This window comes from Pecten maximus, chromosome 3, assembly GCF_902652985.1.
Source record: "Pecten maximus chromosome 3, xPecMax1.1, whole genome shotgun sequence".
In the NCBI taxonomy this organism is placed as follows: Eukaryota; Metazoa; Mollusca; class Bivalvia; order Pectinida; family Pectinidae; genus Pecten; species Pecten maximus.
Genome location: NC_047017.1, coordinates 10,492,153 through 10,510,647, shown reverse-complemented (window position 1 = coordinate 10,510,647; position 18,495 = coordinate 10,492,153). Strand labels below are relative to the sequence as shown.

At 36.7% G+C, this 18,495-nt stretch overlaps 1 protein-coding gene across 1 annotated transcript in view; it reads right to left on the bottom strand.

Annotated features, from left to right (window-relative positions):
* Positions 1-18,495, bottom strand: part of LOC117323165 (glutaminyl-peptide cyclotransferase-like) — a 31,109-nt gene that overhangs the window by 11,941 nt on the left and 673 nt on the right. The window contains exon 2 of the mRNA XM_033878207.1: positions 8,917-9,066. Coding sequence (XP_033734098.1) covers positions 8,917-9,066 — 150 coding nt within the window. The remainder of the gene's footprint in view (positions 1-8,916; positions 9,067-18,495) is intronic.

Sequence of the window (18,495 nt, the reverse complement as noted above, 5' to 3'; positions counted from 1 at the left end):
TGCAGATATGCTGGTGGCACTAATGTTTCTACATGTGATATTGGGTGTGACTGTTAACGAAGTAAGAAAGTACAAGTAATCTGCTATCGTTGTACAGGAAGCCATTTCCTTCCACCTCCTCTGCACATGTTAGAAGCCAGCAAAACCTAGTGCCGATTGTCATAGAATGCCAACACAATCATTGCATGAATAATCACCAAGGACTTTTTCCACCAACAATCAAACAAGATATCGAGGAGAACTTCTGGGAGAAGATTACTTGTTGATGAATCTGATTGTCAGCTACAAATTACACTCACTTACACAGCTTCAGAAATTTCTCAGTCAAATGCATTTTGCACTGGCTTGAAATTGTAGCAATTTAAATTTTAATCAATCTCTAAGGCTTAAACTTTTAAAAATAATTTCTATGCCAAACTGAATTAAAAAAAAAATCTGTTTCTAAATTCAATCAGTCACCAAGACGTATATCTATTTTATTTCCTTCCTTTTAAGGAGTGTTATAACCATTCTCCACTCCTTCAATTCCACAATAAATTGATTAAAGACTGGTACCTGATCTTGATGATAACCTGGTTTCTAAGATGTTCACTCTTACTGCAGCTGGAGTGAAATGTTCACCTGTTTGAATTAATGTCTATCTGTTGCACATGTCTTCAATAACAAGAGGCCTAGAGGGCCTGTGACACTCACATTTCAGAATTCATGCCAAACCATACTTGTTCATAGTAATATACACCAGCCCAAATGAGCCTTTATCTTGTATCTGTTCTACAGCTTCATGATAAAGAAGAGATTTTGTTGGAAGACTTAAATTCATTCATTGACATTAGGCCATTGATGTGGATCCTTGTTTCTAGCTTGTTACATACATTACCCAAGCCTTCTTGGTTATTCATAAGAAGGTACATTTGTATATAAAGATTATATAGCACATTTGCCTCCTGCAACCTTTATAAAGGTCAAGGTCATTTCTTTAACTTTATTAGAATTCATTCCAAGAACCTAAAGACCATGATTCTAGACCTTTTGGTTAAAAGAGATGTTTGTGATGAAATTTGACCCCTATGACTTTGAAATCAAGTTTAGTTCAATTCTTTGAACATGAGTTTAGCTCTGTTCTTTGACTTAATTGAGTTTAGAACAATTCTTTGAATTTGAGTTTAGGTCAATTCTTTGAATATGAGTTTAGCTTATTTCTTTGGCTTAATTGAGTTTAGAACAATTCTTTGAATTTGACTTTAGGTCAATTTCCTTCCTGAAATTGTTTGGGCTTTATCCCAGGAAACTCTTAAATAGTATGATCTCTTCCATCAAAGAGATGTCCTCGATGTGTTTCAAAATTTCAGGCTGTTTTGTACCTTTTAAGGACCCTTTCTAATGAATTTTCAAAGAATTGCTAACATTTGAATATGTTTCCTGAGGTCAGTTTGGACAAAAGAAATTGATGGGAATACCCCGGCCAATATAAATCTAGACCACGTATCACATAATGGCACTTTAAAACAAAGCTGTAAAACAGATGATTTCTGTCTGATGGATACAGCAGCATCCAGGAAGTAAATCTGAGAAAGATATTCCCTCCGTTAGATACATCCAGAAAAACAAATACTACATATATATGCCACAATATTCAGATATGCATGAAAAATTGCTTGTAGCCACTTAGTACTGACACATACTGCTACACAACGGTTCAGAAGTCATCATATTTGTTTCCAGAGCATTGCACAGGCACAAACCTGTTGTGACAAATTCAGGACCTAGCAAATGTTTGTAAATCGATCTAGTTATATCTGTATAGAATTTCTACAAAACAAATCCCATTAATTGGTTTATATGGTAAATTGAGGTTTACCATTTCCATTACAATGTAATTAGATTCTCCTGTACAATTTTAATAAAAAGTGTCTCACGAAATCCTATCTTGTCGAGATCATCCCTTTAATCAGAAGAGTGAGACTTCTCATCAATCAGTTCACATCAGGCGGGGCGTAGTTAACAATCTTATTGGGTCCATCAGGAGGGGCGTAGTTAACAATCTTATTGGGTCCATCAGGAGGGGCGTAGTTAACAATCTTATTGGGTCCATCGGGAGGGGCGTAGTTAGCCATCTTATTGGGTCCATCAGGAGGGGCGTAGTTAACAATCTTATTGGGTCCATCGGGAGGGGCATAGTTAACAATCTTATTGGGTCCATCAGGAGGGGTGTTGTTAACAATCTTATTGGGTCCATCAGGAGGGGCGTAGTTAACAATCTTATTGGGTCCATCAGGGAGGGCGTATTTAACGATCTTATTGGGTCCATCGGGAGGGGCGTAGTTAACAATCTTATTGGGTCCATCGGGAGGGGCGTAGTTAACGATCTTATTGGGTCCATCGGGAGGGGCGTAGTTAACAATCTTATTGGGTCCATCGGGAGGGGCGTAGTTAACAATCTTATTGGGTCCATCGGGAGGGGCGTAGTTAACAATCTTATTGGGTCCATCGGGAGGGGCGTAGTTAACAATCTTATTGGGTCCATCAGGAGGGGCGTAGTTAACAGTCTTATTGGGTCCATCAGGAGGGGCGTAGTTAACAATCTTATTGGGTCCATGAGGTGACAATGCAATGTGTGTAATGGTGGACATAGCCAATTATTCACTGTAAACTGATCACATGACACTTTGTGATTATAGCCAATCAATGACTGTAAACTGATCACATGACACCTTGTGATTATAGCCAATTATTGACTGTAAACTGATCACATGACACCTTGTGATTATAGCCAATTATTGACTGTAAACTGATCACATGACACCTTGTGATCATAGTGCATGTACCAGGAAATGTACTTATCTTTAATGAAATCTACCGTTATAGCAGTTATTATATATATACAACATACCGGTATATATATATATGTATATAAATGTACTTTTTCTATGTACTGTTTGTCTGTTCCATTTCCAACTTCAATACCTAAAGTAAGGATTGATGGCTTTGTACAAAATAAACCCAATCACAACCCAGAAATTGAAATCTTTTGTTCTTTTTTTTCCTGAAAGCAATTTTCTTCTGCTGTCATATACCCTCCCTCAGCATGCCTAGGAGTAATTGAAACTACAGTACAAATATAGCATCATCATAGTGGTTTGTCGTCTCCAGCGTCCCCCCATATGGTGTATCCGAGGTTTCCCTCTCCTGGAAGGAAGGATATTGAGTTAATCTCGTTGTATGTTTTATTGGGTGATAAGACTGCCCAGACAATCCACAGTTTCCCTATAAATTGGTTCGGATAATGATACATAAAAAGCAATCAGTCTAAACTGGGATTGTAGGAATGCTAGCAGGACATCATCACACATGATACGATGTGTGAAACGATCAACGTACCCACCTGTCTCATCAAAGCTGGACCAGCGTCGTATTAAATGTCAGCGCTATGGATGCAATCCACATCTATAATAGAAGTACAGCCCCCTCCCCCCATTTGTTAATTACCATCTATGATAGTTGTACAGACCCCGCCCCCATTTGTTAATTAGGTGAACACATACCACAAGTAAGGTGAACACATACCCCAAGTAAGGTGAACATGTACTCTTAGTAAGGTGAACATGTACCCCAAGTAAGGTGAACATGTACCTCAAGTAAGGTGAACATGTACCCCAAGTAAGGTGAACATATACCCCAAGTAAGGTGAACATGTACCCCAAGTAAGGTGAACATGTACCTCTAGTAAGGTGGACATATACCTCTAGTAAGGTGAACATGTACCTCAAGTAAGATGAACATGTACCCCAAGTAAGGTGAACATGTACCTCTAGTAAGGTGAACATGTACCCCAAGTAAGGTGAACATGTACCTCAAGTAAGGTGAACATGTACCCCTAGTAAGGTGAACATGTAGTAGTAAGGTGAACATGTAGTAGTAAGGTGAACATGTAGTAGTAAGGTGAACATGTAGTAGTAAGGTGAACATGTACCTCAAGTAAGGTGAACATGTACCCCAAGTAAGGTGAACATGTATCCCAAGTAAGGTGAACATGTACCTCTAGTAAGATGAACATGTACCCCTAGTAAGGTGAACATGTACCCCAAGTAAGGTGAACATGTACCTCTAGTAAGGTGAACATGTACATGTACTCTTAGTAAGATGAACATGTACCTCTAGTAAGGTGAACATGTACCTCTAGTAAGGTGAACATGTACCCCAAGTAAGGTAAACATGTACCTCTAGTAAGGTGAACATGTACCCCAAGTAAGGTGAACATGTACCCCACGTAAGGTGAACATGTACCCCACAGAAGATGAACATGTACCCCAAGTAAGGTGAACATGTACCTCAAGTAAGGTGAACATGTACCCCAAGTAAGATGAACATGTACTCCTAGTAAGGTGAACATGTACCCCAAGTAAGGTGAACATGTACCTCTAGTAAGGTGAACATGTACCTCTAGTAAGGTGAACATGTACCCCAAGTAAGGTGAACATGTACCCCAAGTAAGGTGAACATGTACCCCAAGTAAGGTGAACATGTACCTCTAGTAAGGTGAACATGTACCCCAAGTAAGGTGAACACATACCCCAAGTAAGGTGAACATGTACCTCTAGTAAGGTGAACATGTACCCCAAGTAAGATGAACATGTACATCAAGTAAGATGAACATGTACCCCAAGTAAGGTGAACATGTACCCCAAGTAAGGTGAACATATACCCCAAGTAAGGTGAACATGTACACCAAGTAAGGTGAACATGTACCTCTAGTAAGGTGAACATGTACCCCAAGTAAGGTGAACATGTACCCCAAGTAAGGTGAACATGTACACCAAGTAAGGTGAACACATACCCCAAGTAAGGTGAACATGTACCTCTAGTAAGGTGAACATGTACCCCAAGTAAGGTGAACATGTACCCCAAGTAAGGTGAACATGTACCTCTAGTAAGGTGAACATGTACCCCAAGTAAGATGAACATGTATATCAAGTAAGATGAACATGTACCCCAAGTAAGGTGGACATGTACCTCAAGTAAGGTGAACATGTACCCCAAGTAAGGTGAACATGTACCCCAAGTAAGGTGAACATGTACCCCAAGTAAGGTGAACATGTACCCCAAGTAAGGTGGACATGTACCTCAAGTAAGGTGAACATGTACCCCAAGTAAGGTGAACATGTACCCCAAGTAAGGTGAACATGTACCCCAAGTAAGGTGAACATGTACCCCAAGTAAGGTGAACATGTACCCCAAGTAAGGTGAACATGTACCCCAAGTAAGGTGAACATGTACCCCAAGTAAGGTGAACATGTACTCCAAGTAAGGTGAACATGTACCCCAAGTAAGGTGAACATGTACCCCAAGTAAGGTGAACATGTACCCCAAGTAAGGTGAACATGTACCCCAAGTAAGGTGAACATGTACCCCAAGTAAGGTGAACATGTACCCCAAGTAAGGTGAACATGTACCTCAAGTAACAAGTTCCAGTGACAAGTAGTGTAAGGGATAGAGCCCAGACAAGATAAAGTGTGGAAGGACATAAGAACAGATTAAGGATGGACATATCACCAAACTATAGTCCCCCAACCACCACCACCACCACCACCACCACCACCACCAACATACACATCTAATGACAAATGAATAACATGTAACACAAAAATGTGTCTAAATGTGACTGGGTGTTCAATTACATTTTTTATAACACATTTAATCAAACAAAAAGCCAGCAGACCATATTTAATGCTGCATAAAATGCTATATGATACTGATATACAGTTGAGTGTAAGCTAACCTTTACACCCTAGTGTACTCCTAGTGTAAGCTAACCTTTACACCCTAGTGTACTCCTAGTGTAAGCTAACCTTTACACCCTAGTGTACTCCTAGTGTAAGCTAACCTTTACACCCTAGTGTACTCCTAGTGTAAGCTAACCTTTACACCCTAGTGTACTCCTAGTGTAAGCTAACCTTTACACCCTAGTGTACTCTTAGTGTAAGCTAACCTTTACACCCTAGTGTACTCCTAGTGTAAACTAACCTTTACACCCTAGTGTACTCCTAGTGTAAGCTAACCTTTACACCCTAGTGTACTCCTAGTGTAAGGTAACCTTTACACCCTAGTGTACTCCTAGTGTAAGCTAACCTTTACACCCTAGTGTACTCCTAGTGTAAGCTAACCTTTACACCCTAGTGTACTCCTAGTGTAAACTAACCTTTACACCCTAGTGTACTCCTAGTGTAAGCTAACCTTTACACCCTAGTGTACTCCTAGTGTAAGCTAACCTTTACACCCTAGTGTACTCCTAGTGTAAGCTAACCTTTACACCCTAGTGTACTCCTAGTGTAAGCTAACCTTCACACCCTAGTGCACTCCTAGTGCACTAAGTTTAAACTAGTAGTGCACTACATTTAAGCTACCGGTAGACCTTGAAAATTGCCTCTACCACAAGTACCTGTTAACAAAAATACCTTAAATAAGAGGACTTGAAATTTCCCTGGCTAAAAGCTGTAAAACTGTGATTAACTCCTACATGTTCTGTGATAGGATTTCTAAGGAGTGTCTTAATGTCTATTTCTAATCCACAATGAATTACGTCAGTATCAGTTCAGTACGTCAGTATCAGATCTAGACAAATAATAATCACCGTCACTCCTCATGTCAGATCTGTTTTCCCTTTGTACCATCAACCAGATTGTTCATGTGGGATGGCTGATATTTGTCTGTTACATTTTCTAGATTGGAGGACTAAAAACAAATCCAAATGAGATCGATGTTTTTCATATAAAGCCTCATTAGCAACTCTTCAGTTCAATTTGATCTGCCTGAAGATGGCGTTACACAGCTACAGATTTTGTCTGGTGATCTCCAGGGTCAGTCCGATTATTGGTTTGCATGAAAATGGGGAAATTACAGAGAGATAATCAGAAAGCCCTGCGGGTAAACACCATTGATTCTAACTCTCTCACATGCATGTTTAATTGAACACTAAACACAGTCGTTATTTGTGTGACAAAACACGAGAGTACTACATGATCAATGAGAGCAAAGAAAGAAAAGATTTTATTGAAAAAGACGACATGAAAATGAGAGTTCCAGAGAACCGATGCTCTACTGGTGTCAGACTCCTGTTGACAGATCAATCATACCAATGTACGCCTACTACAGGTTTTACTGCCAATGGGAAGGCCATTATAGGTCAATATTTCATTCCGGTTTTAGTATAATATACACACTGTTTATCTTAAATCAACATTTGAACAAATTGTATTAAATGTAATATGCATATATATGCCATTAAGACCTACTGCTTAATATCGGTTTGGTTATACCTGTATGTGCTAAATAAGGTCTCAGGTCGATACATTTAAATGATGAAATTCACATAGAAAACTGTGATTTATAACAAATTATAGAAAAATATATTTAATTCCTTTTTAAATGATTATTTCAAACAACCACAATAATATCTTTGTTTTGTGGTCAGACATTTGTTCCACACACATACTACAATTAAGTGACAGACAACCAATCTGTATTACCATCACTTTGATCCTAAGGCCTGATTATTATCAAATGAAGTTTGAAATATCATATCAGTATTAAAACTGTATTAAATGAATTCATCGGTTATGAAAAAAAAATCGCATTTCATCCAAAACAATGACGGAATTTGCAGGCTCTAAACCGATTACCAGGCTTATTACCGTAGTGTAGTTGTACACGTACACACGCATCAAGTTTTAAATTAGCACTTAAAATAATCCTGGCACCAGCAATCATCAATTCACGAATTAATCATGACCAAGCTGTGAAATCTGATAATTCCAAGATTTGTACTCTTGTTTATAGACATGACCTTTATAATATATTCCTTTGTTTTCCATGTTTGCGTCATTTACGTTGAAATCGTGACACTTCCAGTAACGAATTTTCCCCCACATACAATTAGAAAATGACAGTGAACTGTCTCTTGATTGTGTAAAGTTATGACTATTGATTGTGAGGCCTTACATCTTCATTTAATATCACACTGAAATTATTAAGTTTAAAGAAACAACTGAAAGTACAAAGAACTAGCAAACAATTATATGAAAAGTAAATGTCACTTTCAGATACAGATAAAATGTACTTCCTATTCACAGCAAGCAAGAAGCCAAATACGCCTCAGTTTGGAGTCTCAGTTGTGTAATGTATGTTGTATGTAGATAATACAGGCTTCACCTTTCCTATATATCAAATAATGGACAAGTTTTGTTCAGAGTTCAAGCTTAGATTGTTGTATATTTTATAAAAATTTATACATTTTAAATTTTAACTTACCTCCAAATGATTGGGCCTTTTTATCATATTTTGTGACATTCATTGTATACACTATCAGCATACACGGTTCACCTTTGTTTAGTTAAAATGATGTTGGTTGCAACTAAGGGGCAGCCATCTTAGCTACATCAAGTTGTATCAGCCAATCAAAATCTAGGCAGTCACCTTAGCTACATCAAGTTGTATCAGCCAATCAGAATCTAGCAGTCACCTTAGCTACATCAAGTTGTATCAGCCAATCAGAATCTAGGCAATCACCTTAGCTACATCAAGTTGTGTCAGTAACTCAAAATCTGGGCAGCTATCTTTGCTACATCAAACTTTTTCAGCCAATCAAAATCTAGGCAGCAATCTTAGCTACACCAAGTTGTAAAATATAGGTAGTAACTATATCAATTTGTCTTAGCCAGTCAGAATTGGACAATTTTGACATGATAGAAATAACATATAGGCCTGTCTGTATCAGTCTACTTCATACCCACAAACTGATTCATTATTACATTTAAGTATATTAAAACAAAATTGCTACAAGAAACAGTTTTATTTTGTTCATTTATCCACCCAATAAGTTTCCACCTTTTAAGTTTAAACCAATTTAATAAATATACTTACATCACCGACTTGTTTGATGCCCTCCGTCCCTGGGACACGAGGGACGAGCATCTTCTTCACCAGGTACTCGAATGTCAGGTGGTCTGTGTACTCGTCTGCCAAAATTTTATATGACTTTGATGACCGGTACTTCATCTGCTGGATCTTTGGCTGAAATAATAACAGATCATTTAGGACAAGCCTCAAACTATCGTCCATTTTACTGTGAATGATGGGATATCTAGGACTACCTTCCATTTTACTGTGAATGATGGGATATCTAGGACTACCTTCCATTTTACTGTGAATGATGGGATATCTAGGACTACCATCCATTTTACTGTGAATGATGGGATATCTAGGACTACCTTCCATTTTACTATGAATGATGGGATATCTAGGACTATCATCCATTTTACTGTGAATGGTGGGATATCTAGGACTACCTTCCATTTTACTGTGAATGATGGGATATCTAGGACTACCTTCCATTTTACTGTGAATGATGGGATATCTAGGACTACCTTCCATTTTACTGTGAATGATGGGATATCTAGGACTACCTTCCATTTTACTGTGAATGATGGGATATCTAGGACTACCTTCCATTTTACTGTGAATGATGGGATATCTAGGACTACCTTCCATTTTACTGTGAATGATGGGATATCTAGGACTACCTTCCATTTTACTGTGAATGATGGGATATCTAGGACTACCTTCCAGTTTACTGTGAATGATGGGATATCTAGGACTACCTTCCATTTTACTGTGAATGATGGGATATCTAGGACTACCTTCCATTTTACTGTGAATGATGGATATCTAGGACTACCTTCCATTTTACTGTGAATGATGGGATATCTAGGACTACCTTCCATTTTACTGTGAATGATGGGATATCTAGGACTACCTTCCATTTTACTGTGAATGATGGGATAATCTAGGACTACCTTCCATTTTACTGTGAATGATGGGATATCTAGGACTACCTTCCATTTTACTGTGAATGATGGGATATCTAGGACTATCGTCCATTTTACTGTGAATGATGGGATATCTATGACTACCTTCCATTTTACTATGAATGATGGATATCAAGGACTACCTTCCATTTTACTGTGAATGATGGGATATCTAGGACTACCTTCCATTTTACTGTGAATGATGGGATATCTAGGACTACCTTCCATTTTACTGTGAATGATGGGATATCTAGGACTACCTTCCATTTTAAGTCCATTTTACTGTGAATGATGGGATATCTAGGACTACCTTCCATTTTACTGTGAATGGTGGGATGTCTAGGACTACCTTCCATTTTACTATGAATGATGGATATCAAGGACTACCGTCCATTTAACTGTGAATGATGGGATATCTAGGACTACCTTCCATTTTACTATGAATGATGGGATATCTAGGACTACCGTCCATTTTACTGTGAATGATGGGATATCTAGGACTACCTTCCATTTTACTGTGAATGATGGGATATCTAGGACTACCTTCCATTTTACTTTGAATGATGGGATATCTAGGACTACCTTCCATTTTACTGTGAATGATGGGATATCTAGGACTACCTTCCATTTTACTGTGAATGATGGGATATCTAGGACTACCTTCCATTTTACTGTGAATGATGGGATATCTAGGACTACCTTCCATTTTACTGTGAATGATGGGATATCTAGGACTACCTTCCATTTTACTTTGAATGGTGGGATATCTAGGACTACCTTCCATTTTACCGTGAATGATGGGATATCTCGGACTACCTTCCATTTTACTGTGAATGATGGGATATCTAGGACTACCTTCCATTTTACTTTGAATGATGGGATGTCTAGGACTATCGTTCATTTTACTGTGAATGATGGGATATCTAGGACTACCTTCCAGTTTACTGTGAATGATGGGATATCTAGGACTACCTTCCATTTTACTATGAATGATGGGATATCTAGGGCTATCGTCCATTTTACTGTGAATTATGGGATATCTAGGACTACCTTCCATTTTACTGTGAATGATGGGATATCTAGGACTACCTTCCATTTTACTGTGAATGATGGGATATCTAGGACTACCTTCCATTTTAAGTCCATTTTACTGTGAATGATGGGATATCTAGGACTATCGTCCATTTTACTTTGAATGATGGGATATCTAGGACTACCTTCCATTTTACTGTGAATGATGGGATATCTAGGACTACCTTCCATTTTAAGTCCATTTTACTGTGAATGATGGGATATCTAGGACTATCATCCATTTTACTGTGAATGATGGGATATCTAGGACTACCTTCCATTTTACAGTGAATGATGCGATATCGAGGACTACCTTCCATTTTACTGTGAATGGTGGGATATCTAGATCTAAATTTGTCCTTGGGAAATTGAAGATCATCGACACCTTAAAGCCTTTAGCTATGCAAAATGACACAATTTAACAAATTATTGTTTCCATTTTCAGCAGATTGCCTTGTTGTGCTGACATTTTGATGGTTTCCATTGAACAGACAATTCTTCAGGAAATTCTGACAAATGGCTGTATAGCTATGATACAGTCATTACTATGGTGGACGAGCTGTAGTAGAAACTGAGTACCTCCTCCATTATCGCTTTCATTGTTATATTATAACTTTGCCTCGGCGATCAATCCTTCACACACCCATTTACTTACGCTCTGCGTGATAATGATGTACATTAATTCACTATAAAACCAACGACGTCATGAATGATGTTCCCCGCACTCAGACAACTACTATAATTATATTATACCGAGAAATTAAATATTGATCCACTGTGTTGTGGATTTTACAGGGGATTCCTAGAGGAGTGTCATAATCACTTTAATGTCTAATTACAATTATTGATGCATATCAGAAAATAGTGTCCGATCAATTTGATCTCATCCTCTGACGGATAATTTGATCTCATCCTCTGACGGATAAATTTGATCTCATCCTCCGACGGATAAATTTGATCTCATCCTCTGACGGATAAATTTGATCTCATCCTCTGACGTGCATATCAGAAAATAGTGGCTGATCAATTTGATCTTATCCTCTGACAGATAAATTTGATCTCATCCTCTGACAGATAAATTTGATATCATCCTCTTACAGATAAATTTGATCTCATTCTCTGATGGACAAATTTGATCTCATCCTGTGACGGATAAATTTGATCTCATCCTCTGATCTCAAGATCATTTCTGGCAAGTTTCAGCTCAATCCCACTATTGGAATTTGAGAAGAAGTTTGGAATGTGTTTTACGTTTATGCACGACGCACGGCGGACAGCGCACGGCAACGGACGAAGCATGATGGCTATAGGTCATCCTGACCTAAAAAGAACAACACCTTGATAATATTTCATTATTCGTTTTACCGACAAAACAATTAGGAAAGTTTTCTTTGTTTAAATTCACAAAAAATATATATTACAAGCCTTTGTAGAAAGTGAAAATTACATACAAAGACTGATACAACTGTCATTAGTCGGAAATGAGGTGTCTTTTGTTGTCATTCAACAGGGGCAACTCTATAGGTCTGCCCTGAAAAACACACAGGACATAAAATATTATATACATCATATTTACAAACCTGGAATGATTTAGAGTATCAACAGATGTCATATGGGGCTTTTATGTGTGGACAATGAGAAACAGTATGTTGTAATAAATATAGATATATACATTATGGTGTAATAAATATAAATATATAGTCTCAAATACTATAACAAAGCTGTCCTTTAAATATATATTCATTGTATGTACTTTTCAGTAATGTATTCTGTAAATCACAATGAAGTTTTCTGATGTTCTTTTAATGTACCATCAAGTCAAATGAGTGTTGTACAATTGTATATGTATATGTCGTTTTGTTATACAGCAAGCCAAATACAGTATTTCACCTAGTAAGCAGCCAGGGGAAATATGAAATTACAGAAAATAGGAAGGATTGTAAAAAGATCTTTCTAAACTCAACAAGATTATACAACAAGAGGCCCAGGGGCCTTAACGGTCATCTGACTCTAAAGACCCTTGTACTATTGTAGTAATACATATTCAGTAGCAAGTATCCCTGACACTGTAATGGTCATTGTTCAGGAAAATCATGATTGCACAATAATGTTACAAAATGGCAACTGTGGCTGCCATGTCAAAGTTTGTACGAGGCCAAAAAAATAACACTTTGTTGGCTACCCTTCCTTAGCATCCGTACCAATTTCCAGTTCAATGGCATCAGTGGAACTGGGGAAGAAGTTTAAAATGTGTTTTTCAAGATGGCTGCCATGGCGGCCATCTTGGATTTCAGACCGATCCGAAAAATAACAACACTTGGTCGGGATCATCTCGGGATCATTTCAGGCATGTTTCAGCTAAATAGCACTGGTGGAACTTGAGAAGAAGTTTAAAATGTGTTTTTCAAGATGGCGGCCATCATGGATTTCGGACTGGCCTGAGAAATAACAACACTTGGTCAGGATCATATCAGGATAATTTCTGGCAAGTTTCAGCTCAACAGCACTGGTGGAACTTGAGAAGAAGTTTGAAATGCGTGGTGTCTCATGTAACAACGTTTTACTTCATATTCTTTACAACACTTCTGGATGGTGTTGTGAGTGTGTGAGGCATCTCATGTAAACGTTTTATTTCATATTCTTTACAACACTTCTGGATGGTGGTGTATAGGGCCCACTAGTTTACAGTAGTACGTGTGTGTGGTGTATAGGGCCCACTAGTTTACAGTAGTACGTGTGTGTGGTGTCTCATGTAACACTCCTGGATGGTGGTGTATAGGGCCCACTAGTTTACAGTAGTATGTGTGTGTGGTGTATAGGGCCCACTAGTTTACAGTAGTACGTGTGTGTGGTGTATAGGGCCCACTAGTTTACAGTAGTACGTGTGTGTGGTGTATAGGGCCCACTAGTTTACAGTAGTACGTGTGTGTGGTGTCTCATGTAAACGTTTTATTACATATTCTTTATAACACTCCTGGATGGTGGTGTGAGTGTGAGTGGTGTATAGGGCCCACTAGTTTACAGTAGTACGTGTGTGTGGTGTCTCATGTAACAAACTTTAACTGCATATTCTTTATAACACTTCTGGATAGTGGTGTACGTGTGTGTGGTGTCTCATGTAAACAACGTTTCACTACATATTCTTTACAACACTTCTGAGTGTAGAAAATCAAATGGGTATGAATTGAAACATGGTCATAAACCACAAAAATGTAGACGGAGCTTAATCACACGAGATGCTACATATGATTTCCCTTGATCAGTAACATGTATTGATTTTATAATAATAAAAATATTCCCTTTAGATTTACTATCGTACTTTGTTCGTAATCATTTACATGTGGTGTCTTCTGAAGTCATTTTTGTCTTCCCATCTCAGATCACATGAGAAATTGGAAATCAATGAAACTCCGCTGATAAGCTCTACTTAAAATCAGATTTGTAACAATCCGATTCAATAATTATCAATATAAAGTCTCTTATCACTATATGGACAGTTTTTACATTTTAAGATTTTAAGAAACTTAAGTTGGAGATAAAGACAGCTGTTCCCCAAAATAGAACTAGTCCATGACCCCTAGACATTGATTTTCGGGTAGATTAATAAAAAATAACCCAAATTGTGGGGAATTTGAGAAAAATGTAGAAATATCACAATTACCAGTAATACCTACAGGAGATATTACAGCTGACTAATGAGTGATTAATGTACATCTAGCATTTCAGTTAATGTAAAAAATATGGGGCTTGGATTTGAAAGATTGTCCGAAGAGTTTATTTTGATTATTTATCATAAAGCCATAATATACAAATATATCATGGGTGTCTGTGCAATAGTCCAGAATATTTGACAAGAGTACTTGTAATTGACCGATGTTCTATTGCACAAGGCTGAAGGCCGAGTGCAATAGAACATAGGTTGATTACCAGTACAGAGGGTTGAATATCAGACACCCATATATTTGTTCCATTACATAATAACTACAACACACTTAGAATCATTTAAATCTTGACTTTCCTGTAAGCCGAGAAGGCACCATGACTATCATCTGACTGAGTGACTTAGATGCTTGAAATGGTAGGACTAAATTTGGAAGCGTCATATATGTGTTCAAAAGTTTGCACGGTCATTTTAGCCGTGCAAAAGTTCAAAATATACCTATGCGTATAGTTAAGGAAAATCAAGCACATTATGTAATAATATATTATATAGCTACCTTTGTAGTTAACCATTAATTTAGTTACACAATTACTTCTCCCTGCCAATTACTTCTCCCTGCCAATAACGTCTCCCAGCCAATCCCTTTGGAATTTTTGTTACCAGTAAACCATCGTACATGTACTTTAGTTATCAATAAACACATAAAAAAAGTCACACGTTGTGAATTAATGATACAGTAAGAGAATATTATGTCATAGCTCAGCGGTAACTAGTAATATGTCACACTTCACTTCACCTGAATTGTGACACGGTTTAGAACATACTATGTACTCATCAATTTTCTTTGAAATCAAATATTTAAAATTATCTCGAAATTTATTGAATTATACGGCTACGACACCTCCCAATCTAGATTCTGATATTGATTTCAACCATTTTGAGTTTCCTCAGCCATCTCCTAGGTAATTGAAACTTTAGGCCCGTAGCATCGCTAATGAGTCCTAGAAGAGCAAAGCAGTTTAATCTATTTTGGCTCCACTGTATCTAACTCACATTTGTATTCAAAGTTGCTAGTACATGTATTGTGTTTCTTTTGTAAATCCTTTTGACATCAATGTTATCTTATTTGAAACATGTTGTCATACAGTTTAGAGACAGACTTTCGTTTATGTCTGTCTAGTCTGTACTTATAATAAAATTCTTCTAAACAGCTTTTCAAATGGCTTACAGATAATATAAGTTTTTGGACAAACTATTAAAAAGAACAGACAATTTTTGGGACACAAAATTTTGTGTGCTGAGCTGCATGCATGTATGAATTAAATGAGCACCCAAAGTCAGCAATTAGAAGCAACTCCCAATATGATTTTTTTTTTTTCTAGTTTCTGCCAAGTATTTATCCAATTACAGTATGAATGATATGTATGATATCTCCTCTATATGTATCAAAAAAAGCCACACCACTCTCGGCATAAAAATTATGAAGAGTTAATCATGTAAAATGCATAGATTGATACATAATTATATGATTTGAAACATTTGCTGACAAGCTATAATCAAATATATATGCAATAACTGTGATTGACTCGGGACTTCGAAATGTATTTTTCGATGATATAGATTACGTTACATTTTAGAGAAAAGTGTATTTATGTTAGCCGGGAGAGAGGACAACTGTACCTGTAACTGTACCATATGATATAATAGTAGCTCAGTCCTGCACATCAGGTAAAATATAACGTACATATGTATTGTAGTATTAACAGTAATTAGCATCAGGTAAAATATAATGTATATATGTATTGTAGTAATTAACAGTAATTAACATCAGGTAAAATATAATGTATATATGTATTGTAGTACAATTGTAATTAACAGTAATTAAAATCAGGTAAAATATAATGTATATATGTATTGTAGTAATTAACAGTAATTAAAATCAGGTAAAATATAATGTATATATTAACATTGCCGAATAAAATGATGTAATAGAAGGTAACATATCTATTATTGACATGATGTCATAGCAATAAAACCAAAATATAACTAAAGCAAATAACTCCATAACAGTCACGGAAAATGTGAACAAGAACAGCTAGAGTTTTAGTCCTATATTGAACCAGATGATCGAGTCACAATTATATAATTAGTACACAGTAATGTATATGTATGTCATCTATTACTAAACAACCCTAACAATAAGTTTGGGCATATAGTGTGTCAATTTTGTCTTGGTCGTCTTTCAAAAGTTTAAATAGTCTTTTTGACTTCCCTGATGCCAAGGACGGTGTTAATTCACATAAGACATTTACGCCTACTGATCCAGATTATATCTTGTTTCTGAGGCTATTTGAAAATGGTTTCTGCACGAGTCATAAAATTTACCTTAATTTCACTGTCATCACTATCAATGTCAACAATCTGACCAACATACCAATTTCCGTTGTATTCTACCATTACATATTTGAAAAAAAATTCTCATGCAGATTCTTCATGTAGTCACTTAGTACCTGTGTTTGTCATTTGAACTATTGGTCCAACCCTTTTAGCATCTGCTTTCCATGGCTGAGCTCTGCTATTATCATCCCAATTACAAAAAGTCCTGTACTTATTTCTCTATTTCTTTTGACAAGCCATTACGAATTTCAACCCTATTTTTGTTACACAGGAAGCATCTTTGGTTATTACTGTTGACAGCGCCTTTCTTGATCATGACAATCCAGTAGACTTGTAAATGCTATATCTCTTAGCTATTCTACCAGACACTATTGTTACAAGGCTAACCGCTTTCTTGGTAAATGTTTTTCTGGCTTCATTGATTTCTGTTATAATTGTTTTGTGTGTTAACAGTTTTTTCCTCACATGTCTGTGTCTTTTTGGGGTGAGGTTTAGTTTAACCACCTCATCAGTTTGCTTTCTTGGCATCACATTCATTCCTGTATGTTGTTGCTAAGATTTCTTTTCCAGTCTTTGTATTTTCCGATTTCAAACTCAGGTTTTCATCATCTAACTTCAATCTCTTTATTTTACTATTGTGCTTACTTTCTTCACACATTTAACTTTGTTTTTGTTCTTCGTTAAATTGAAATACTTTTTGGTATAGTTGGTTTATTTTGTTTAACGTCCTATTCACAGCCAGGGTCAGTTAAGGACGTTCCTGGTTTTGGAGTTTGAGGAAATTTAAGCCGGAGTACCCAGAGAAAAACCACCGACTCACGATCAGTACCAGGCAACTGTCCCACGTTGGTTTCGAACTCACAACCCAAAGGTGGAGGGCTAGTGATAAAGTGTTGAGTTGTAATTTCTCACATTTTCTGAGATATAGATAACTGACAAATGAAATCACAATTTTACAGTAATATATAATGTACAATGGCAACAATGAAATCATCACTTTTGATACTTAGCAATGCTCTTTGTTTTTGGGAGGATTTATCAGATTCACATTTCTTGAGAGTTTAGTTAAACCTTAATTTCAGTAAAATACAGAAGTACAGTACTCATCCAATTTAAAGTATGATATGCATTGTGTATAATGGTTTTGATTTGTTGGAATGAATAATACTAATTTCTTTGAGACTATGATTCAAGTTGACAATTATACAGATATCAATGGATATAACACTCAATTTGTGTCACTTATTGATTTTGTCAGGAACTCGTGATCAGTCTGTTCAAAAACAATTAAAGTCCTACAGAAATTACTATACTTTAATTTGTTATCCATTCATTTCATTTGTCTTCCCTGTTTATTAATTTTTACATCTGTTTCAATTAACTGGTAGTTAAAATATATCATCAAAGAAAGATAAAATTTCTACTGACAAATTGTTGACTGAAATGGTGGCAGAAAACCCAACAATGTTGGCTTCAATGAGAATATGCTATTTAGAAAATTAAATA